This window comes from Triturus cristatus, chromosome 2_2 (assembly GCF_964204655.1).
Source record: "Triturus cristatus chromosome 2_2, aTriCri1.1, whole genome shotgun sequence".
NCBI classification, from domain to species: Eukaryota; Metazoa; Chordata; class Amphibia; order Caudata; family Salamandridae; genus Triturus; species Triturus cristatus.
This window is the reverse complement of record NC_140582.1, coordinates 458,579,284-458,604,342: the sequence shown is the minus strand read 5'-3', so window position 1 is coordinate 458,604,342 and position 25,059 is coordinate 458,579,284. Positions and strand designations below refer to the sequence as shown.

Genomic DNA, 25,059 nt, shown 5'->3' with positions numbered 1-25,059 from the left:
CCTGCCCGGTGAAGTAGGGGAAGTGCCGACCGTGCGGAGCCCACCCGCACCGGCCGCGACGCCGAGATTGAGCCGGAGGAAATCGGGTGCCCACCCCGACCCTACCGCGGTGCCCGGAGGTGCCAGGAAGGAAAGGCACGCCGAGCGGAGCCCACCCGCATCGGCGGCGACCCCCGCAAGAGGTGTGGCCCACGCGGTGCCCACCCGCGTCACAAGAAAAGAAGGGTAGCCAAGCGGGTGCCCACCCCGCAGCAGAGGAGTGAAGATTGAGTCCCGACTGAGGCGGAGCCCACCCGCGACTGGCCGTGGCCGTGTGGCACCTGCACCCCCTTCCCGCGCGGCCCGTAAGGTGAGGAGACCGGCTGCGGGAAGGGGCGGACTGAAGGCGAAAGCAAAAGCGGAGCCTACCCGCAGTTAGGCGAGAACTGTGTGCAACCCTTCCCCGCCGTGCAGCGTATGAAGTGAGTGGCTGCTGCGGCGGGGTGTGCTGAAGAAGCTGAGCGCCCGCCGAAAAGGCCGTGTTGTACAGGGAGCCGGCGGAGATGAGCGGGCAGCCCCAAGCTCCAGCGAATCTCTTCTTCCCCCACCGCGAGGCCCGTGAAGGAGAAAGGCCTGCCGCGAGGGCAGATTGAACAGAACAGCATGAGCGGAGCTCACCCGCAGTGCCAAGTGTCCCTCACAAGCAGAAGGGGACCTGTAGGCAGCCAGCGCTGCTAGCGGCAAGAAATACATGAATGCGGAGCTGGGAGGAGCCCAGCGAGTGCACCCCCACCCCCTCCCTGCCGCGCGTGGACTGCAGGAAGCTGCCGCGGGCAGGGAGGGCAAAAGGAAATGTAAAGAATGGCCGCCGCCGGCCATAGAAGAATGCCCCCACCTCGTAGGACCCCCAGCAGCGCCTACGCGGGAGGCAAGCGGCCAGCGCTGCCAAACGTGAACTGCAACTAAGTGCACAATGGAGCTGACTGCCACCATGCCCAGAAGTCTCAAATGCACTGACACACACAGCGTGGCAAGTGAGGTTGTCTCTCCCAACACACACACACAGAGTAATGCCTTGACTCTGAGAAGCCCACTGACACTGCCTGTGCCCCCTCCTGCCTTCAAATAAATAAAAGTAAAAAGACTTACCTGCTGCCCAACCCCTGTCCTGCACTGCACTGGTCTGCCTGGCTCCAGCTCCCCTCCAGCCCTCTGCACTCTACCGGAGCCTGGGGAAATGGAGGAAAGGAAAACAAGGCATAGAGCTCTGGCAGTACAGAAGGTTGCTGCTGAAGCCAAGGAAAAGCAACACTGCCACCCAGTGGCCACTGGTGGTATTGCAGGCACCAAGAACATCAACAAGCCTACGGCAATCCAAGGACGTCCAGCAGCCACAGGAGATCGACGGCTCGCAGCGTACCGCAAGGTCTGACGGATGCGCGAAGGTGAGCGCACGGGAATGCGACGGAGGCGCACAGGAATGTGCCAGAAGCGCAGGAACGCGACAGAAGCACAGGAAGAAGCAACGGTGTGCCACAGGGATGCAGCGCCATCCCGCAGCAACAAGGAGGAAGAAAGAAGAACGGTGTCGAGCCACATCCACCCCAGCGAGGACTGCGCTGTCGCCGCATCAAGTGGAGCGAACCCTCGAGAGAACAAACGGACTCAGTGCAGATGTACGCCGGACGCGGAAGGTACACTGCAGCGCCCACAGGAGAGGAACCCACTGAAGAGGATGGGCGCAGCAAGTATCCGACACTGGCGGCCATGGATGCAGAGCAACACCCAGTGGCGCCAAGAAGCCACCACATCAAGTAATCATGATACTAGGAGCAACGCTACACTGAAGATGTACCACGACGGTACGAAGAGTAGCACGCACCAGCGCCTGACAAGGCAGCGGACACAGGTAGTCACACGACGTGACACACCTCGTGAAGCCGACCAGCCAAATGGTCGCACCACAAAGGCCAAGCCGACCTGCCCAACGGTCGCAACACAAAGGTCAAGCCGACCAGCCAAATGGTCGCATCACAAAGGCCAAGCCGACCTGCCAAACGGTCGCACCACAAAGGTCAAGCCGACCAGCCAAATGGTCGCACCCCAAAAGGCCCAGCCGACCTGCCACATGGTCGCACCAAAGAAGCCGACTCGCCAGGAGTTGCACAAAGAGGTCTGACGCAAGACCGAAGATATCCTGCCAGTGATCGGCAGCGCGGACCGTCAAGTGGTCCAAGAAGCTCAAAAAAGAACCACAGTAACTGGTGAACAGGAGAAGAACGAAGCGGACCATGAGTATGGCCCCACGAACTTCAACCAAAGTAACTGGTGAAAAGCAGAAGATAAAGAGAAGGTCACGACCCTAACTCGGAATGCTGAGGAAGATGAAGAGAGTGCCCTCGGACGAGGACAAGACCAGGGGGAACACGTGCAGAGTGCGCGCGCTGCATGGAGAAGCCTGGCCAGATAAGAGGAGAACAGAAACGGTCCAGAGTAGGTCGTGAAACGAAGAGATGAAGAGACCAGAGTGGCACGTCTGCCACTTAAAGGAAAAGGGGAAAGAAAGATCTGAGTGGCACGGTTGCCACTGCAAGAAGGAGAAGAAGTCAGAGTGACATGACATCCTCACGGAGAAAGAAATAGAGGACAAGGAGAAGAGTGTGGCAAGACTACTCACACCTCAAAGATAAGGACAGAGAGAAGAGTGTGGCAAGACTACTCACACCTCGAAGACAAGGAAGGTGACAAGCGTCAGAACACAGTGCGCAAGTCCTGAAGAACACCCGTGGCACGGAGAAAAGACCATCTGTTTGATGATGCTTTCAGCACACCTGGGATCTGCAGAGGTGAGCAGGCCGGACCATTCGAAACACCCACCTTTGGGGTTACACGGACACTGGTCAATGCCAGCCGTGGTGACTCAGGGGCAAAGGCCTCAGGGATGCCGGTGAGAGAGAGTATCCCCGCGACGAGAGATGGTCATCAGCCGCCCTTCAGCAAAGGTCTCAGGAGGATGAAGACTTCGCGTGCTAAAGACAGGAGCCAACAGCCACCCTCCAGGTCTGACTGCGGCATCTGAGGTGAGACCTGTCGTCTCCTCCGCACCCGTACTTATCGGCATGGGAGTAACACGATACAGGACACTGAACCCAGGCCAGATCTGAGGAAGAGGGCCTCAAGGATATCCCGTGGCAGGGGAACACCTGTGAGAGGGGCATCCTGGTGAGAGGGGTGTCTTGCGAATAACCCGTCTTTCTGCAAAACAGAACACACGCCACCGATAAAGAAAAGGACTGGACTAAAGAGATAAATGGCAACATCTAGCGCTGAACCAAAAGAACTCAACAACTGCGTTTGTCGCCAAGAAAGCAAAAGCGAAGAAAGACTGTGAGAGCAACTTCAAGGCAGAGCCGTCAAACAGACTAACTCCATCGAGCACCCATGACTGGTGCCACAGTGAACTGGTGATCGCCCGCGACAGGAAGAACATCGTCCGCGACAGGAAGAACATCGTCTGTGACTCCAGGCTGCTGAAGCGTGAGCGACTCTGCAGAAGTTTAGTCACTGTATTACGTCTGTATATATATGTCTTTTCTCCCCTAGGTTGGACATTTGACTCCGGGTTTTGTTATTAAAGATTGGGAGGAATGTAGTGTCCTAGCATGGACACGTTCTAGTGTTCACAGTGTATGTTCTACACTTTACACCCACCCACCACCTACGTCACTGGGTCAGGTGACTAGGCTAATAAAAGGGCCGAGCGCACGTGCTCGTGGCCAGTTAACCCACCATATAACCATGTGTCCGCGTCAGTCATTCTCAGCATGAGGGCCTAGGGCCCCAAACACCACAGCTCTAGGTGCATTAACAAGACCGTGATATCAAGTGGAAAATTAGTTTGATCTTTTTACCTCACAGAAATTCTAAATCAAATTGTACCACTCAGAGCCATAAATAATAAAGCCTAGAGTGTCTTTGGTAACCTTTCAGTAATTCTGATGCATTACAATTCTCTTGTTTTAAAAAATATATATATTACTTTCAGAAAAACGAAGTTTATTCCTACTCTTATGAAGCACGTTTGAGTGGAGACATTCATTAAGTCAGCCTGTGCGCCTAGGGTCACTTTGATAGTTTTTCATTCTTTCTATGATGACAACTTGACTTCCAGAAAGGAACTTTCACCTGTGGCCTATAGGATGAAAGATGAAGTCTGCCCTTCTTTAATTATGTCATTTCCGAGATTTCCACTCATACCGCAAAGTTTGTTTACATGCTGTAAGTTTTTGCGCTCAGTTTTGTTTGCTGTGAAGAGTGGTTTGTTTAAAACTTGTAAAGAATACCATGTCAATCATGTTTTAGGCTACAGAGCTTATTTTTTGTTTGAGATGTTATAGTTCTTGTGACTTAACTCACACCATCTTCATTTCCTCCAGTTAAACTGCAGCTTCAAGCAGAAGAGCGCGGTGTGGTATCCATCAAGGGAGTATGTGCAAACCGCTATCTCGCTATGAAGGATGACGGCAGGCTGATGGCGCTGGTGAGTGTCTGCGGACTGCAATGCTTGTCTGTCCCCCAGTTCTTCTGTCTTCCCCGATTTCTCCTGTACTCATGGAACAAATAGCCTTTGAAGAAAGATATATTTCACACCAGTGGCAGCCGGTCATTTTAGCAGGGAGGGGGGCAAGGGGCCACACAAACACATTCTTACACCCATTTATTCACCCATGCGCGCGCACACACTCACAACACTCACTCACAAACACTTACATACATTTATACATTCGATTCCTCGAATTTACCACAGCGCCCAGTCGGACCTGCATATTCCCCACCCCACACCCCCCGTGTTTTTGAGGCGCACTTTTAAATAAACAGCTTCTGAGTCTTTAGCTTATAATGAACTAAGCAGATTTTGAAAGGAGACAATATACCACCCACTCCGAGGGAATGCAGAACGAGTCAGAAAACGGAAATAATTCGGAGATAATTCTGTAGTCTCCAGTTATTCGGCCGTATGTTAATGTTATGACTGAAGAAGTTCTTAAAAAGGACACACAGTTATATCATGTGGAGACCCCGTTGGGGCTGCATGAAACCTTATTTCTACAATCTGCTGTTGGCTGCATGATGTACGATTAACCTGACATACTTTTCACTCAGTATTTTAGAATGAGTGGTGAGTGATGGTACCTTGTACAGTTCTTGAACTGATATTGGCTATGAACGGTAAACTTTGAAAGAAATATCTGATTTTGAGCTATAAATGAGCTAAGTAGCTTTTTAGGGGCAATGAAAGAAATGCGTTTGGACAATTTAGAGTTTATTTTGGATAAAAACAAATAACGGATTTGACTTTATGGCACTGTTTGTGTTGGTGGCACGATACCTATATGAATAATATTATTACACAAGCCAAGAAATAATATGATACAATTGTAATAAACGGTTTTATTGTTGATGGGCGTGTAACATAGGACTACCTATGGGACAACGGTGATATGGGAGTTGTAATTAACCCTGAATGATATAAAAATGCTAAACATTGTGCAAATACATACTGCAAACATTTCTTGGTCCCCTGTTTTCAAAGAATTATCTAACTAACATTTTAAGCATCTGTGTTGTGTACAGCCATTTGGTTTGGCTGTTTCCGGATCTGTTTCATTGCAGGTCAAACTTCACTACTCTGAAGAAATTAGATCCTGACCTAGAGGCCCTACAATATTATCATCTGATTTATAAAATCCTATTTAGGGAAGTGAGAAGTGTAATTAAAGAAACTATAGCAATATCTAGAAATGCCACTTTGCTGATTATGATTAAGACTCCCTATTTTCCGTTTTTACTGATTTTTACAGATAAATGCAGACAGAAACCCATTTATTTTCCTGTCTGTATTTTATTTTAAATGTGGATGAAAACGGAAATGAGGTTGTTTTTAGAGTGATTCTAAATGCTGTCAGTCATGGCTGCAAGCATATAGCTGGGCAGATTGACAGGCAAGGGTGTTAAAAAAAGAAAATGTTAGTAAAGTTACTCAAACAGCAGTAGATATGCACAAGATTGATACTGATATGCATATGTTTTCATTTAAGTGCATTTATTTATTGTCTCTGGGTTTTGTTATCATTGAAATCTCTCAGGCATTTAAGCAAGAGTGAACATTTATCGGTTAAATTCATGTGTAAATTTACTAGTTTCAGCTCCATTTTTTCACAAAACCCAAAATAAATATGGTTAAATACAGACGGAAAAGTAAAACAAAAATACCATAAAACCGGGAGCCCTAATTATGATGATCCAGGCCTTTCTACATTTATTGACGGTGGAGTGGAGCACTATGGTTTTTCCTGTCTGTATGGATGTTAATGGTGCGATCCTAGTGTTTTTTGCATCTTTCCCCTTGGTCATTGTCAGTATTGTCACCTTTGTTATGATGTTGCTTCATACTAGGTAAAGGCCTTGGCCTTCAATAGCCTATGAATGGCTCCTTCTCAAACGTTGAGGCTGCTGTCCTACCAGACACCTGAGCGACAATGCACAAGGACTGGGGAATTGTACCTAGTAGCCCCAAGCCCTCCCTTTCCAACTCCTTCATCCATTTCAGCCATATTCCAACTGGTAAATGTATTAGTAAAGCAGAGGCACCACAAACGCTCTGACTGCAAAGTTAGCAGCAAGAGGACACGTTACTGATTTCAAGTTCACTTTCTCTTTGGCCTGCACCAGTGTCACTGTAGCTCTCTAACATGATATCTAACTCTACTAATTACTGATGTAACTCACTGCCCCCTCCCCCCCATCACTTCATGTCCTTCATTTGTACTTTCCTTGCTCCGTACTTCCTGTCCAGCCAATCATAAATCTAAGGTTGGCCACCAACAATGCATTATCGTCCCTTCCACTGAGATGCATGGATTTGGAGGAGGGCCATCATTGTAACAATTTGGTGTCCTCATTCCCAATCTCTTGTCCGTTCTCTTCTTTTTCCTGATCCCTCAATTCCATCTCTCTGGTCCCCTCTCGGAGCTCTAGGAATCACCTGAGTGGACTGAAAATAATGGTTCTGCTCATGTTTGTTTCCAATCCCGTTTTTTTCAACAGATACCTTTTGTCTTCGATGTTGATTCTGATTAGTTTTAAGTGAGTTGTGTGCGTGTTCTTACTATTTGTCTCCAGGATAAGATTCTGAAGCTGACAAGCTCATTAATATATTAGAGACCAACAATTACCATATTACATTTGACTGAACATGCGGGTACCTGTTAGTTGTCGTTCAGGAAGAGGTAAGCAATATTGACCCCAGAGGGCTACTTTTAGTTTCAAGTGATAGACCTTAGAATAAAGGATTAATCTGCCAACTTTCAGAGGTTACTACACCAGGGCCTGATAGAATGGAACAATTGCGGTGTGGCATACTTGGTTGGCATTTATTCATAGATCAAAAATCAGTGGTGCTATACCTTCCTCAGCAACCTCTTTTACATATCATTAGGCCTTCCGTGGGCCATTTGCCCCTTATATGCAAGTACTGCAACAGTGCAGAGTAAGTGCTGTGATGAAAATGGCTGCTAGGCCGCAGCAGAGTGCTGCTTTCTTTACTGTTTGGTCAGAGTGGCAGTTCTCAGGGGGGAGTCCATTGTTGGAGGCAGACAGAGAACAGCAAAGGTAGCTAGTATGTGAGTCCACAAAGGGTTTCCTTTAATAGGATCACCATTTGCTGCTTAGAGGGACCATCGGTGGGGGGTGGATCAGTGCAGGGTTGCTGTTGGCTGTTACGGTGTAAGGTGGAAAAGACTGCAGTACCGTGGCATGTGTCTCCTGTAGTGCATCTTTCTCATGCACAGACGACATGGAAAAGCTGGTCACCTGGGCACTCATGATAGCCTGCACCCCACAAAGAGAACATGAGGACACTCTGTTAGGGCCGGATTTTTGCCTACCTGGTTATCTCCAAGAATCCTCCCAGGTCGCCAGGATCTTTTTATCTGCAAAATAGTGTAGAGGGGAGGTAATACGATTATCAAAACATAATCACCAAAATTAGATTTCATTTGGAAAGGACCACTGACTCCGAATCTAAAATTTATAAGATTTTATTACAATCAAAAATAGCTGAACATACAGACACCTCAATAGGAGATAAATGGGCACTAATACAAAAGCAAGTCTACGGAGGATTCTCATCCGGCTCAAGACAAAAAGACTGACTCCAAAATCATTAAGAAAGCAATGGTTAAGCCAATATCCAAATTAGGAATCATTGTTGGAAGGTCGGGTTCCGTCATCTTGGAAGCAGGCTCAAATCCATCCCCTTCTTAAGAAGCCGTCCGCTGACCCAATGACACCGGGTAATTATCGTCCCATATCACTGCTTCCAAGCTTGGCCAAGGTGTGTGAGAAGGTTGTCTCCAAGCAACTGACTAACTTTGTTGAGGAGTCAGGCCTGCTGCATCCGGCTCAATCAGGATTCTGTGTGCTGTTTAGCACGGAGTCTGCGTTGTTGGAGGTGACAGAGGCAATCCGCGGGTGTCTGGATGCCGGTGGGAGAGCGGCTTTGGTTATGCTCGATCTGTTGGCGGCCTTTGACACTGTGCCGCATTCCCTGCTTCTGGCCCGCCTTTCAGAGATTGGGCTTTCGGGTTTGGCTTGGCATTGGGTGAAATCCTTTTTGGAGGACCGCTCACAGCAGGTTTGGCTTCCACCCTGTGCTTCTGAGGCTCAGCAGGTAGCTACAGGTGTCCCCCAGGGGTCATTCCTTAGCCCCCTTTTATTTAACATCTATGTGACTCCGTTGATTTATTTGGCGGAGTCTCTAGGGGCTAAAGTGATGGCCTATGTGGATGATACCCAGCTCCTGTTTTCTTGGGATAAGGCGTAAGACTCAGTCCTTGAAGCACAACACTGTCTTCTCGCAGTCTTTGGCTGGCTTGCTCAGGCACGGCTAAAATGCAATGAGGAGAAATCAGAGGTTCTCTAGTTCGGGGTTTTTCCCAGACAACTTCCGGGAGAGGCTTTGGCCCCCTGGCCTTCCCATGCCTAAGGCTATGGGTACGGCTGCAAAAAATCTGGGGGTCTGGTTCAATGAGAATCTGTCTTTCTCCACTCAGGTTAAAAAGCTGGCAGGGTCTTGTTTTGGCATATTAAAAGCCGTGAAGAAGTTTTTGCCTTTTCTACCCAGACATGCCAAAGAAACGGTGGTCCGCGCTCTGATTTTGTCTCGCTTGGATTATGCCAATGCACTTTACGTCGGCATCCCTGGTTTCCTTCTGAACAAATTACAGATTGTTCAGAATGCGGCTGCCAGACTTCTGCTGGGTCTATCTCGCAGGTGTAGTATACGCGCTCATTTGCGCTCTTTGCATTGGCTTCCAGTGGAGGCACAAATTAAATTCAAATCCCTGGTGATTGCCCACAGGGCCTTATACGGGCTGGGTCCTGTTTACCTCCAGAAGAGGTTGTTTTTTATAAACCAGGGAGAGAGTTGCGGTCCTCCTCCCTGTTCCTGATGTTGACCCCGAGATTCAAACGCCAGAGTCTGGGTGGGTGCTCCTTCGTGTGTAAAGCTGCTCTGGCATGGAATGCCTTACCCCTGACCCTACGCAGTATTCCTGATCCTCTGATCTTTAGAAAGAGGCTTAAAACCTTCTTGTTTTGAAAAGTTCTTTACCTAGTGGTCCCTCTCCCTGGAGTTTGCGCCGGGACACTCTGCTGAGTATCTGTGCGCGATACAAATGGATTTAACATAACATAACATAACATTAGTCTAAGAAGGAAAAGCGTTAGTCTATCCCTACACTAACTCTAAGGTGACATCCCTACTTAACATTCCCCATCCCAGGCAAGGAGAATAAAGGTGTCAGAAGTGAAGACTTCCTAAGAAGTACATTCACTTAGTCAGAGCTCGATCTAAGATGCTCTTTCTATCTTCCCGTCTAAACCTCAACTGCTCAACCCACGGGGAACTGTCTCTAATACAAAACCCCAAAATCAGAGAACACGCCCTTCGGCACACCCCTTCATCCAGGTCTTCTCCCAGTAGTTTTCCTACAAGCTTGTCTGGCATCCAACGACGGTTAGCTTGATCTTTGGTCCCAGGCACCTTATCCGCTGAAAGTATCATCTCCACATTCCAATACACTCCCCTGTTGGCTTCTCGCAGCATCCTAACTCCTAAAACAAAGACCTAGTCTCACTAACGAGCTAAATGTCCTTGCACCTGCAACAGAAACATGGGAACGAAAAACATTTCACGTCTCCAAGATTTTACATCTCCCTGCAACCCAAAGCCTTTAACAAGGGAAACCATTTTCGGCCTACAACGTTAGCTAACATAAGAAAATGAACAGGCCTTTCTCTTTACATATATGCGATCAGGCCTTTACAGTGTTAACCATATTGCTAAATCACACTATTAAATCACACTCTAAGCATTAGTTAATTATTCTCATATACGTGAGTAAGCAACTTGCACGTGTAATTCTAACATGGCACACGTTAACCTAATACATTGCATTGCACGAAACTAATCATTATACATTTTACTGAATACATTCACCATGATTTGCAGCGAAAGGCATTATTACATTTCTAATCACCTCTATGTTAAACGATTTCAGCAATACATTTCTATGACACTTCTTAGCACACATCGATTAATATGCGGGTGCTGACTAACGGTGAATATGATGCACCCCTACAAATTTCAGAATCGCATGACGCTCTATCAGTTCCCCCCTTTGATGACAAATGTCATCACACCATCACACAATTACTTCCCTTGGAGAAAGAACTGACCTAAACAGTACTAGTTGCCATCCTCCCCCGTCGGAACCTCTCCATATTCTTGAGATTCTGGTATTGACTGTCCTGCAGCTTAGCCATTCGCCTCTCACTCGGTCTGAGAGCTCTTTCAATTCTGTTTCCTCTGTAACACTTATAGGCTCTGATGAGACCCCACAAGCAGATCACACAAACCACAACAATAATGAGAGGCTTCAGCACGAATCCAAGGAACCCTTTTCCCAAATTCGCAAACCAACTTCCCACACGACCAAATCCTTTACCAATCTTTTCCCACACTCCCTCTTCAGTCGAATCCCCAATCTCTTGATGAATCGTGGTGATGTTATCTATATATTTCTCCAGATCCTTGCTATTATCTGGAATATACGTACAACATTCCTGAACTTTCAATAATTTACAGACTCCACCCTCTTTTGCCAATAATACGTCTAAAGCAAGACGATTCTGCAAAACCATCGTCCTTATCGACACCATCTCTCCATCCACCAATAGCAAAGACCTTGCAGTATTCATTGACAACTCATCAACCACAGTCGCCAACCTTCTAATCTTCACATTATTCAAGATCACACCCAAACTTGATATCATCGCTCCAAAGATATCACCAATCACTGCTCCTGCACTTGCAGCTCTCCGTACTTTCGAATGATGTCCAGTCTCCAGAATATTCAAATCTTCTGCATGATGGATTTTCGGAAAAATAATAGCCAAGTAACATGTACCATACCAATTCGCAGGCAGCCTCACATAAGCATTCCTTCCGCACACATAATACACAGTTGGAATCACTTGCACCGGACTTTGAAAAAAGTTCTTAGCAGAGTCCTCCATGGTAAAGATATGGTCACACGTACTTTGTCCTACCAAAACCTTTTTATAATAGGTCTGAGGACGTCTCACGCACAACTTTCCCTTTTGCACCTGATCTAACGCTATGGGTCCATAACTCCCCTTGGATCTGTAGAATCTCTCCTCATCTGTCCAATCCACTGGACTCTCTCCTGTATTTCGTGTCTGTGTTAGTTTTCTATATCTATCTTCTACTTGACCTATGAACTTCTTCTCTGTATCTGATAATGAACATGTCAAATTATGTCGGTGAGCATAAGCCGTATCCAATTCCAAAGTCGGTATGAAATACTTCCGAAGTCGATCTTCTGACTTGTAATAATCATATTTATTCAGATGCTTATAAGCTGGAACTTCAGGAAGTACTTCATCGTAATTGGAAAATAAATACTCAAATTGTCTTTTCTCATAAAAGATACTAAGCAACAAACTACAAGAAATTCCATATGTTAGTGGAAAGTGATGGTATCTAATACCCTCATCTACTGAAGAAGGTAGCTGCATACACACATAGCAGTCTTTCGCATCCATTGCATCCACATACTCATACAACAACTTCGCATAAGCATTAAGCTTAAAGTCACTTCTAGACAGATCTATGTGAAATCTACGACTCTCTTCAAATAACAAAGCCCTTTGAGCTCCTATAGTAACCCCTTTTGGCTAGAGGTGGTAGGTGTAGGTGTTCCCTGTACCTCCCCCTCCTGCACCTTTGAAAAGAAATATGAGGCTACAACTATCGCAACTATAGTGACTATCACTACCCCTAAGAGTGTACCTATCACTAATTTAGCTCTACGGTGAGTATTTCCAGCATCTGCCATGTTTGCAAAGTTCTCAAAGTTCTTGGCTCGACAGCAACAAGTAAGAGTCTCTTTCTCCTCCGAGTATTACTTGTCAATCAGTTCGAATAACGCCTCAAAGCTGGAAATCCCCTTGCAATTTTCAGTTCCTTATTTAAACAGTCCACAAAAAGACTTCCTTAGCCCTCTTTCATCGTCTCAACGGAAAGTCCCTAACGTTATTCTTCTTCCACTCGGGCCTAGGTTATCTTCTTCTTCGGGCTTTTATGTACAACAAAGGTTTTACCTTCAGCCCACAACAAGATCAGCTCCCAAAATCTCTAAGGCACCTTGCAGAATTTCAAGACAAAGTACCACTAACTCCTGATGTGGTGGTACAATACCAAAAGTTAGAAAAACCAGCGTCTCCAAAATCAATTCACGAACCTTACTCAGAAGTGGTGGATTCGGAATATTGAGAGTCAGTATTTCTTCGATTTCCACCCCTGGAACCAGTAACAACACGTCTATCTTCAGGTTCGGAGAATTGCTGATCAGCGTCAAGGACCTCAGCCTCCCCGTGCTCAATACGCCTGGCATCAGTCACAACGTAAGGCCACTCTGGTGAGGCGTACCTTTGACACAGCACTCTTGTTCTCCTGGACCTTCTCAAATTCACTCGAGCTTGCTCTTCGTCACTTTGCTCAGATTCAGACGTTTCAGAAACTGGGGCAAGGTCTCTTTCAGGTGCCAATTTCAAGTTCAGCCGCCTCTGACTCACAGGCCACACTCTTCCTGCTTCTGTGGCACTTCTGCTCTCCCTTCTGATACCCTGTGCACTACTTCCTCCTTCAGCAGAATTTGACTCTACTCCACCCACAGCAACACTTTCTCCGTCTGAGTCAAATTCGGGGCTTCGATTTGCACAACCCCTTTCAGCTCGATCTAGTGCACAACCAACTGCATCAGCAACCCTCACAGCTTGGCTTGCTCTCTCAGATGGCCCTGCCACCTCAGCTGGATTTTCATTTACGAGAGGGACTGTATCTTCCAAGGGTGCTGGAACTCTGCGAGTATGGGAGGCATGCACCCAGTTCGGCAGTCCTCCACACTTTACTGCCGTGTTTGTGACCAGTATTACCTGGTACGGACCCCGCCAACGAACATCCAGGCAACTCTTCCTCACGTGTTTACGCACAAGCACCCAAACTCCTGGGCACAAGTCGTGGCACAGGTCACTTGCAGCTGGAACAGTTGCTGCTTGCACCTGCTGGGACACAGAACGGACTACGTCAGCCAGTCCCTTACAGTAGTCGAGAATCAAGTCATCAGTGATGTTAATCAAAGCAGTGGCAGGTATCGCAGGTACTCGCATTGCCCTCCCCATCAGTATCTCGTACGGTGACAACCCAGTCCTCCTATCAGGAACACTACGAAGACTCATTAGAACCAAGGGCAGTGCGTCGGGCCATTTCAGGGATGTCTGAAGAACATATTTTTGCCATCCGTGCTTTCAAAGTCCCATTAACTTGTTCCACGATCCCAGAAGCCTCTGGTCGGTAACTGCAATGTAATCTCTGATCCACATTCAAGGCAGCACAAAGCAATTTCATGATTTCGCTATGGAAATGTGTCCCTCTAGCTGACTTCAAAGAGGTCGGAAAACCGAACCTCGGGATAAGCTCTCTCAGCAACAGCTTAGCTACAGTGAGTGTGTCACATCTGCGTGTTGGGTAAGCCTCCACCCATCTTTAAAAGACACATACCACCACTAAGATGTACCTCAACCCATTGCACTTCGGCATCTCAATAAAGCCCAACTACATCCTATTGAAAGGCCCTCCTGACCTCCCAATGTGGCTCAAAGTCACAGCAGTTCTCTTTCCTGCATTCATCTGCTGACATGTAACATCTTCAGCTACTGCACGAAACTTTGGATTGTACCATGTCTGCCTGAACACACGCACCATCACATCTCTTCCAAGATGTAATGCACCATGAATCAGTCTTACCATTGGACTCAACAGACATTCTGGTAGCACAGCTCGTCCATCACTCGAAACCCACACATCCACATCTCCCTTCTCACATCCTGCTCATATCCAGCTATCTCGTTCCTGATCGGTAACCTCATCCTGCAGTCGCTTTAGCTCCTCCCATGTATCGGCCATGGCTAACATCATGCTGAGATCGGTTCTTTCTTGACTTTCTCCAGTATACCCTCCAGTAAATATGCATCCTTGTTCTGCACAAAATCGGGCAAATTCATCAGCGTAGCAATTCCCCATCGACACAAAGTCGCTTCCCTTGGAATGAGCTGAACATTTGACAACAGCAATCCCTTTCGGGCATTGCAATGCTTCCAACAACTGTCTCACATATTCCCCATTTCTGATGGGCGAACCAGAAGATGTCATGAACCCTCTCTGTGACCATAACTGTCCGAAGTCGTGAACGACACCAAACCCGTACTGACTATCAGTATAAATCGTTATCCGAATCTGATCAGCAGCCAAGCAGGCACGGGTCAAGGCAATGATTTCAGCTACCTGTGCGGAGTGTACTCCCTCTAAACAAGCAGCTTCAACCACCCCTGTGATGATACATACAGCAAACGCTGCTCTCAATCGACCAGCAGTGTCTCTTAGACATGAACCGTCCACAAATAACATTTCATCAGGGTCAAGGAGCGGTTCATCAACAATGTCTGGTCTCGGTTTGGTGCACAGTTCAGTCACATCGAGACAGTCGTGATCCTCACAATCTTCCTCATCTACATTTGGAATAGGCATCAATGTCGCAGGATTTAAAACAGAACACCTCTTCAAAGTCACATTTTCTGCAGCAAGTATAACTTGCTCGTAACGTGTCAATTGATTGTTTGTGAGGTGCTGTGTTTTAGTCCTTGTCATCAACAGTTCAACAGGGTGTGGCACATAAACTGTAAGTGGATGTCCCATTACAATGCTCTCACATCTTTCAATACTGACACCTGTTGCAGCAACGGATTTTAGACATCCGGGCAACGCAGAAGCTACTGGATCTAAAGTAGCTGAAAAGTAAGCAACTGGTCTACGGACACCTCCATGATTCTGAGTCAGAACTGCCAATGCGCAACCTTCTCTCTCACAACAGAACAATGCAAATGCCTTGTTGTAATCAGGCATCCCCAAAGCTGGAGCGCAATACAAGGCTTCTCTCAGCCTCAAAAATGACCTTAAGCAGTCTTCGTCCCATGGTACCGGATCACTCACATCCTTACGCGTCAGCCATTGTAATGGCTTCGCTTCAAAGGAGAAATTGGGAATCCATTGGCGACAAAAGCCAACCATCCCCAAGAACATTCGGACTTCTTTCTAAATGGTAGGCACGGGCATATTCATAATAGCCTCAATACGATCTGGTGACACCTTTCTCTTTCCTTTCTCAATTCGGTGACCCAAATACTGCACTTCGCTCAGACAGTACTGCAATTTGCTCGGAGACACCTTGTGTCTGTTCTCTGCCAAATGATTCAGTAAGGCAATGGTATCGATCCTGCAAGCGTCTTCAGTTTCTGACACAACGAGCAAATCATCAATGTATTGCACCAGAACGGAGTTCTGCGGCAACACAAGACCTTCAAGATTCTTCTTCAAGATCGGATTAAAGATCGATGGACTCTCTGTGTACCCCTGTGGGATACGACACCACGTTAACACACGGTTCTCCAGCCGGAAAGCAAAAAGGAATTGGCTTTCCTCATGTAGTGGAATCGAGAAGAATGCTTGGCACAAGTCAATCACTGTAAACCACACAGCTTCACATGGGATCTGAAACAGGATTACAGATGGATTCGGTACCACCGGACAACATGGAACAACTATATCATTGATTTTTCTCAGGTCTTGCACGATCCTGAATTTCCCACTCGGTTTCTGTAGTCCCATGATAGGTGAATTGCATGGGCTACCCATTATCTCTTTCAGAATTCCCTGCTTGATCATAGACTCAATTACAGGCTTGATCCCTGCAATTGTCTCAGGTGACCGATTGTACTGGGGCGCCCTAGGGAATTCTACATTCGGCTTGACCTGGATTTTCACTGGGTCTACACCTTTGACCAAACCGATCTCTTCCCCACTGAGGTCCCACACATCAATTGACACAGAATCCCTCAAATCAAGTGGAAGCTCCTCCACTGTCAGCGCTGGGTACATTTCTATACACACGCTGATTCGCAACCTTAAAGGTCGCATCATCATCCTTCGTCTGTACTTCAACTCCCTTTGGTGTGCAATAAATAGTGCAATTCAACTTGCACAACAGATCTCTTCCTAACAGGCAAACTGGACTTGCGTCGCACACCACAAACTGGTGTCGATCTTTGAAAGTTCCTATTCTCACAGGAATTGGCTCTGTCAGTGGGCTAGTTAGTTTCTTATTCGCTACGCCAACAACTTGGATCGATTGTCCTGAGAGGGGTAGGTTGGGGACTACTGCTGATCTTACAGTAGACCGGGTAGCACCAGTGTCAACCAAAAAGGTGGTAGGGTGACCATCAATGTCAGCTTCCACAAATGGTCCCCTCTGGTCTACCTCTAAGACTGCTCCAAGTGTGCAGTCTTCCTCCCCTCTCAGGCACCGTCATGCCAACGGATCCGGACCAAACTCCTCACTTCCCTCGAACATGGGCATCTGCATGTAAGTTCGGACTCCTTGTCGCATGTTCTGAACCCTAGGTGGTTGAGGGACTTTCACTTGAGGGCTATTAGTCTCCCCTTTCACCATCCTAGGTCTAGTTACAGAGGGAACCATTTCAGATACAGGTACCTGAACTATCTCTCCTTCCTGCTGCATTTGGTTCATCGGGTTCAAAGCACACTCGCGTTTCCAGTGTCCAATCTGGTGACAAAGATGACACGCAGTGGTCTTTTTCAGTGTCGCCACATCCATTCCTGTCTTAGGATCAATTGACTTTGGTCTTCCCTGACCTTAAACATTCTGGTTTCCTCCTTGGTTATTTCCCTGCTTCCTTCCTATCGTTCCTCCATTAGGCTGTCCCTGAGCCGTTTGCATCTGAACAAGCATCAATTTGTCTTTCAACTTCCTGTGTTTTGATTCTATCTCATCACTACAGTACCTGGCATACCGTAAGATCTCATCCACAGGCTTGTTCTGCCAACAGATCAAATGCTGCTGTATCATGAGATTAACCTCTGGCCTCAATCCCAACACAAACTTCGAAACAAACTGTCCCATGTCTTTTGTATCTAGCACATCTAATCCACTGTACTGCTTAAAAGCCTGCAAAAGTCTCTCAGAAAACGTGTGCACTGTCTCTTTTGGCTCTTGCACTGTCCGATCTATCTTGACCCAATCAATATCCTGAGGTGAGATTTTCGACTTCAGCCATGTGATCACCTGTTCGAACTTCTTCATGACTATGGGTGATGGACCATTTGAGACTGGATCCCTGTCAGGCTCTGAGGTTGGCCACTCATCAGCAATTTTACATGCCGACCGTAAGTCACTCGGAACCACAATGTCAAACAATGTATTCAAGTCGACCCACAACAACTTCGAGATTTAAACAAACCGATCGACCTGCTTGTACCACTCCAAAGGCTTTTCCCTTAGACAGGGAAAGTCATTCGTAAATGCAGCCAAGTCACCCCTACTCCAAGGCACATGTACGTATCCTCCATTCTGTACCTCTCGTAAAGGGAAATTCCCTACCTCCGTCATCCCTCCACCTGGAGGGGGCGTCTCTCCTATCGTTCTTCTAGAACTCTTCTTCTTGGACCACCTTTCTTCCCACTTGTCAAGCATGAGCCATGCACACATTGCTATAATCAAATCCTTGATATGGGTTCTCAATCCCATGACCCTTTTCTCTTCCAATTCTTGATCGCTATACTGCAACCTATGACTTCCCTGCAATGATTTTGTTTTAGACAGGTCCACATCATACTTCTTAGCTAAATCTGACAACTTCTCATGTGCAGTTCTTGCGAGTCACATGCTTCGACTCAAAGAGTAACTCATCTTGTTCGTACATGTACGTTCTCTCAAGAGGCAAGTTTCCATTTATTATCTCATCTACTTCTGCTTTCAACCTTACAACATCTAACATTCTTCCTTTCAAAGCTCCCTTCAATATTTCTCGACAAGCTGCTCAATCTCGCGCATCATAATCACATTCCCGTTCCTGAGACCTACTTTCTTTTGACATGCTCATAGGAACAGAACGATTTACTATCGTGCCTCGTTCACTTTCTACCGTCCTCTCACTCTGATTCTGATTTCTCACTGGTGGTGCCCACATACGCAAATCTGATCTTGACTCGGCCAAAGACCTCGGCCTCACTGGTCTGGCCTCTGCCTGTCCCCTAGAAGAGTCTGCTGTAGCTGGCAATGGCGTACTCCATTCTATAGGCTTTGGAGTCTGCTCCATTCCACTCACTGATCCATTTCCTACGACCACACTCCTCGCTCCTACAACCGACTGCACTGAACTCTCAACCTTCTCTTGATCTGGGTCGTAAACAGAAACAATGGGTCCAATGGTAACCGGTACCTTTAGAGCGTCCGGTAACCTCACACCTCTCCCAAACTCTGTGCTGGCTACAGGCTGGTTTCCAGTACCCTCAATTCCTGTCAAAATTTTCCCTTCTACTCTCACCTCTGACTGAGTCTGTAATCCACTAGTCCCTTCTACTGGGGCTGGCTTTCCTTCATAAGAATCTGGATTGTATGGAGGTGGTCTCTCAGACAACAACCTCTTTAGTAGGCTGTCATCTGTATCACTGTCATCATCATCATCCGCACTCTTTACCTTCGAGCCATCAGTCTTTACCAGTAATGGGTACAACCTGTCTCCCTCTATTGTTTGCACTCTCCACCTTTTCTCTTCTGCATCCCACCTCGCATCCTGAAATGCCTTAATCGACCTTTTCACCCTTTCCTGACTTCGATCTCTTTTCCTGTCATGCGCCGCTCTGATCCATGCATGCAACGCCTCAAATTGTGTAGGTCTCGGCAAAGGTCGTAAAGCCGCTATCACAGATTTCAACTGATACAACACTTCCAACCTGAAGGAGCCATATCTTGGGAAAACCAATTCACCCTCGCCCTGAGTCATTTTATGCCAATTTTCAAGCCAAATTATGGTATGCAACCCCACATTTCTTGCCATGTAATGCGCCGGAGTATCCTCGGGAGGGGCCTCTTCTCCCCCACGAGTAACCACATGTTTGTCGCCTCTACATAATTCTCGGAAAACTTTAAAACATTTCATGATGAGCAATTTTCGATCACACACAATGTTTTCGTTTACTTCCTGATGTCAAACCCACCAATAGCAGCGCGACTCACACCAACCGACCTATTGCAGCGCGGCACCTTCTGACGTCACTCGTCCTCCGCTCACAGCAGTTCCCCTCCTTCACAATTCACATCTCACCCTTGCATTCGTCCCATTCACACGCTGAAATAACCGTTTGTCCCAAACAAGTTACTTCTCTGACTGTCCGTCCATAGTCTCTCGAAATTGTCGACCTCGGCTGGCAACCGTCTGTCCGCTAACGACCAGACAATCACCTCTGATAGGTTACAAACACTCAATTCCACTTACAACAACCCACGACCAGCGTCAGTTCCTCACGCACTCACACATTCGCTCCCCCTTTCTCGGTCCGGGCAATTGATGACGTCTCACGATCCCCTTTCGGTGGTCAACAAAATCTACCTTGGGTGTCTTCTACACCACAATCGCTTAAGCTACTCGTCGAGCCTAAGACTTTACCGGGCTGCGCGTGCTCACAACCTGATCTCACAATCATTCAACACTCACTCCAACTCCGCAAGACATCACACAACACATCAACACCGCAATCTACAAACATCTCACCCTATTCATACTCACTCCTCCACGAACTGCTGCTTTCCGCCGCACTGCTACTCTCCATCAATCTCCATTAACCGCCGTCGTCCGCTGCTCGCCATCCGATGAGTCACCTTCGCTTGACTTCTATGGGCCTCGAGAATCTCTTATCCTAATCTAGATATCACCTCACTATCAGAGATAACCATCCTACTCTGCTACCAACTGTTAGGGCCGGATTCTTGCCTACCTGGTTTTCTCCAAGAATCCTCTCAGGTCGCCAGGATCTTTTTATCTGCTAAATAGTGTAGAGGGGAGGAAATACGATTATCAAAACATAATCACCAAAATTAGATTTCATTTGGAAAGGACCGCTGACTCCAAATCTAAAATTTATAAGATTTTATTATAACCAAAAATAGCTGAACATACAGACACCTCAATACAAGGTGTAGGAGATAAATGGGCCCTAATACAAAAGCAAGTCTACGGAGGATTCTCATCCGGCTCAAGACAAAAAGAATCACTGACTCCAAAATCATTAAGAAAGCAATGGTTAAGCCAATATCCAAATTAGGAATCATTAGTCTAAAAAGGAAAAGCGTTAGTCTATCCCTACACTAACTCTAAGGTGACATCCCTACTTAGCATTCCCCATCCCATGGCAAGGAGAATAAAGGTGTCAGAAGTGAAGACTTCCTTAGAAGTACATTGACTTAGTCAGAGCTCGATCTAAGATGCTCTTTCTACCTTCCTGTCTAAACCTCAACTGCTCAACCCACGGGGAACAGTCCCTAATACAAAACCCCAAAATCAGAGAACACGCCCTTCGGCACACCCCTTCATCCAGGTCTTCTCCCAGTAGTTTTCCTACAAGCTTGTCTGGCATCCAACGACGGTTAGCTTGACCTTGGGTCCCAGGCACCTTCTCCGCTGAAAGTATCATCTCCACATTCCAATACACTCCCATGTTGGCTTCTTGCAGCATCCTAACTCCTAAAACAAAGACCTAGTCTCACTAACGAGCTAAATGTCCTTGCACCTGCAACAGAAACATGGGAACGAAAAACATTTCACGTCTCCAAGATTTTACATCTCCCTGCAACCCAAAGCCTTTACCAAGGGAAACCATTTTCGGCCTACAACGTTAGCTAACATAAGAAAATGAGGCCTTTCTCTTTACATATATGCGATCAGGCCTTTACACTGTTCATCATATTGCTAAATCACACTATTAAATCACACTCTAAGCATTAGTTAATTATTCTCATATACGTGAGTAAGCAATTTGCACGTGTAATTCTAACATGGCACACGTTAACCTAATACATTGCATTGCACGAAACTAATCATTATACATTTTACTGAATACATTCACCATGATTTGCAGCGTTACTCTTTACGAAAAGCATTATTACAATGCTAATCACCTCTATGTTAAACGATTTCAGCAATACATTTCTATGACACTTCTTAGCACACATCGATTAATATGCGGGTGCTGACTAACGGTGAATATGATGCACCCCTACAAATTTCAGAATCGCATGACGCTCTATCAACTCCCCCACCATACCGCTAATAACCAGATGGTGTACCTCCCCATAGAGCCAGCCCATTTGATTTGAATTGATTTTTATTTTTGTAGAGCGCAACGAATGCCTGATGGCGTCTTGGCACTGGCGTCCACACGGACGGTTCTGTTAAAGGCTCCTAATCTGAGGTCTGAGAGCACTGACCTGCAGCCAAAGCAGTCCTACTAGCTTAACTCACAAATAGAGCTGCTTGTATTGAGGGAGAAGCTTAGCCTCCCTTTTGAGGTGCACTATTCTCTTATAACTTAGCAGCTGACAGCCTTCTTAATGCACTTCCAAACTATTCAGCCAGATTGCACATTTTTAACATGAGGCCTGTGCTATATCTCTTTAAATAGTCCAGTTCCCACTGTCACATGATTTTTGTATAAATAGTGAAATCATGTTTCACCAGCATGTCAGTGTCAAGGACACTGATTCATGATCACCTTTTAAGGGTGGTGAATCACTTAACTCTTGGAGTTCTTTGTTTTATAGTCCAGTGTCTGCTATGACCTTGCAAAATATTTGCCAGCGCAGTCAACAGTTTCCTGTTTTTAATTATTTTCCATACATTATTTTTTTATTATTATTGTTGAGCCTGACCAGCAATGTATGATTAGTGGGTAGTGTTAATTCTAAACCATCTTCCAAAATATTATTCCAGTAAAATGAATGGTAGTGACAGTTAAAGATGTTACGGTATTTCATTGCCCGGGGCGTCTAATTGCAACTTGGATAAAGAAAGGGAGAACAATGATCAATTCGACATAACTTGAGTATTATTTGGGGGATTGTTGTTGGTTTTCGATGCACTATTAAATTCCCTTCTAATTGGCATATTATGGGCGCACATTATTAGGACATAACAGACACGTAGCCTCATTTCCATATGTGATTGTTAAGGTGGTCACTCGAAGTGAGAGGCCGGCTTGGGAGGAAAGGGCTACAAAGACACAAAGTGGCCAAAGAACATGAGGGCGGTGAGGCGAGACAGGTGATAGAAAAAAGAAAAATGTATTTGGAAAGATATGAAAGTGAGGCTACAAAAACGAAAGAAGACGCATTAGGTGATGTAGAGCTTAGATGATGTTAAAAAGAATAATCAAAAGAGAAGAAAGACAGTGTGTTAGGCAAAATGGAGGCAGAAGTTAGAGGAAAATAAAAGAAACAACTGATCGAAAAAAGCCAAACAGGCAAGAAATTAAGAATTTGAATAGCAGTTGGACACATATTGTTTAAAAACGTATGCCGTCAACTGTCTGTACGCGATTCAGACCAACCGAGGTAACAGAGGAGGTGCCAGGATCAGGGCGATGTGATACACGGGACCTACTTATTTAGTCGTCTTCTGCTTGTTTTCTCTTGGCCTATTTTGTTGCTTATTGTACTTTTAATCTAACCATGTCAAAGTACAACGCTTAACACATTTATGAAACCTCATCCTGAAGACACGTAAAATGGCCGTTAGTTTTATCGAGGACTGCAGGCACCTTGGCATGCAGCTTGTTAATAACGGTCCTTCTTATAAGACTGGCCACCTACTGGATCCTATATTGTCAAATGTAAAAACTTTGAGAGTTGATCAGGCAGTTCCCCTATCTTGATCAGATCACTTTGCAGTACCTTTATACCTGTCTGTACCAGGTATTTTTTTGCGCAGTGACAGTAAACCCTGGTTTTCTTGGCAGGAGTTCGTCGAAGCTTAATGCAACCGCTTTAACTTAAAAGTTGAAGGATAACTGCTCAAAACTCAACAATTCTGTAAATTCTAATGCACTAGCCATTGACAGGTGGATCAGAGATGCACCTGATTCCCTGATTCTTGTCATGGAATAAACAGCATATAATCCTTCCTCCAGCTCCCTGGTTTAGGTATACTTTGAGCGAAAATAAAAGTGTTGCAAAGTGCTGGAACAAATCTGGTGTACATCTTACTATAAATTCGATAAAGCCAATTATAAGATGGCTTTAAAACAGTACCATAAACATTGCAGAGCAGTTAGTGCTTCTTTTTTTTGGACAAAGTTAGTGCAGCCCAAAACTGTCCAAAAACTATTTTTCAAGTGGTAAAAACACTTGCGGACCCTACAAATTTAACACCGGCTGTTCCTCACTTTCAATTCCAGTGTGAGGAATTAGCTTCTTTCTTCTTTAAAAACAGATATTCAGGCTTCTTTTGGCCCCACACCAAAATGTGTTCATCAAAATGACTGGCCATCTGAGCCATGTGTACTTAGTACCTTCCAGCCTATGGATCCTAAAACGCTTTTCTCTCTTCTGTCCACTTTTAAGTTAGGGTCACCTCTTGATCCTTGCCCTCCCTCGGTTTTCTGTAAATTGGAATCTCAACTATTAGACCTACTCATCCAGTTCTTAAACATTTCTCTTTCCCGAGGCGTGGTTCCAAAGCCTTGGAAACATGCAATGGTTAAGCCCCTATTAAAAAAAACTAACGTGGACGCTCACACTTGGTCAAATTATAGGCCAATATCTTTGCTACCTGCTCTATCCAAGGTGTTGGAAAAGCATGTGAACAAACAGCTTATTTTGTTCACAGAGTCCAATTTACCTGTTCCACCATTCTAAATCTGGTTTCAGAGCAGGACATTGTACAGAGTCAGCACTCTTAGCAGTGACGGACTATCTTAGGTACCAACTGGATAAGGGGGCACTTCTGCACTGATCCTTTTGGACCTCAATGCAGCCTTTGATACGGTGAACCATACCACACTGCTTCAAAGACTAAAGGCCATGGGCGTGCAGGGTACTGCTTTGGGCTGGTTGACATCTTATTTGCAGGACTGGGTTTTTCAGGTCTACTGTCATCAGCATTGTTCCAAACCACACTCTCTTACATCTGGGGTTCCTTAAGGCTCCATTTTAAGCCCCACCTTGTTTAATCTTTATGTAAGACCATTGGCGGACATTGTGGAAAATTGTGACCTTACAATTCTGTCATATGCTGATGATAGTAAACAAAACAGAAAAGGGAGTGAAGAGGTACAGTACCTTGTGGACTCGCCCTCCTCTATAAATCGTGAAAATACACAGAAAGTCCACATTCTACTCATAGAATAATGGTATCCTTCCTAGACCAGTTCAATGAGATGTTTTGAGAGAACTGTTCGTTTTCCTAAGAATGTATAGGAAAATTCAATGATTTGTTAAAATAAGCTCACTCACCAAAAGCTCCCTTGGT

The 25,059-nt window shown here is 46.0% G+C and overlaps 1 protein-coding gene across 1 annotated transcript in view; it reads left to right on the top strand.

The window, feature by feature from the left end:
• The window catches only part of FGF2 (fibroblast growth factor 2), a 360,212-nt gene that overhangs the window by 222,071 nt on the left and 113,082 nt on the right, over positions 1-25,059 (top strand). Inside the window, exon 2 of the mRNA XM_085641548.1 lies at positions 4,416-4,519. Within this exon, the coding sequence (XP_085497674.1) occupies positions 4,416-4,519 (104 nt within the window). The remainder of the gene's footprint in view (positions 1-4,415; positions 4,520-25,059) is intronic.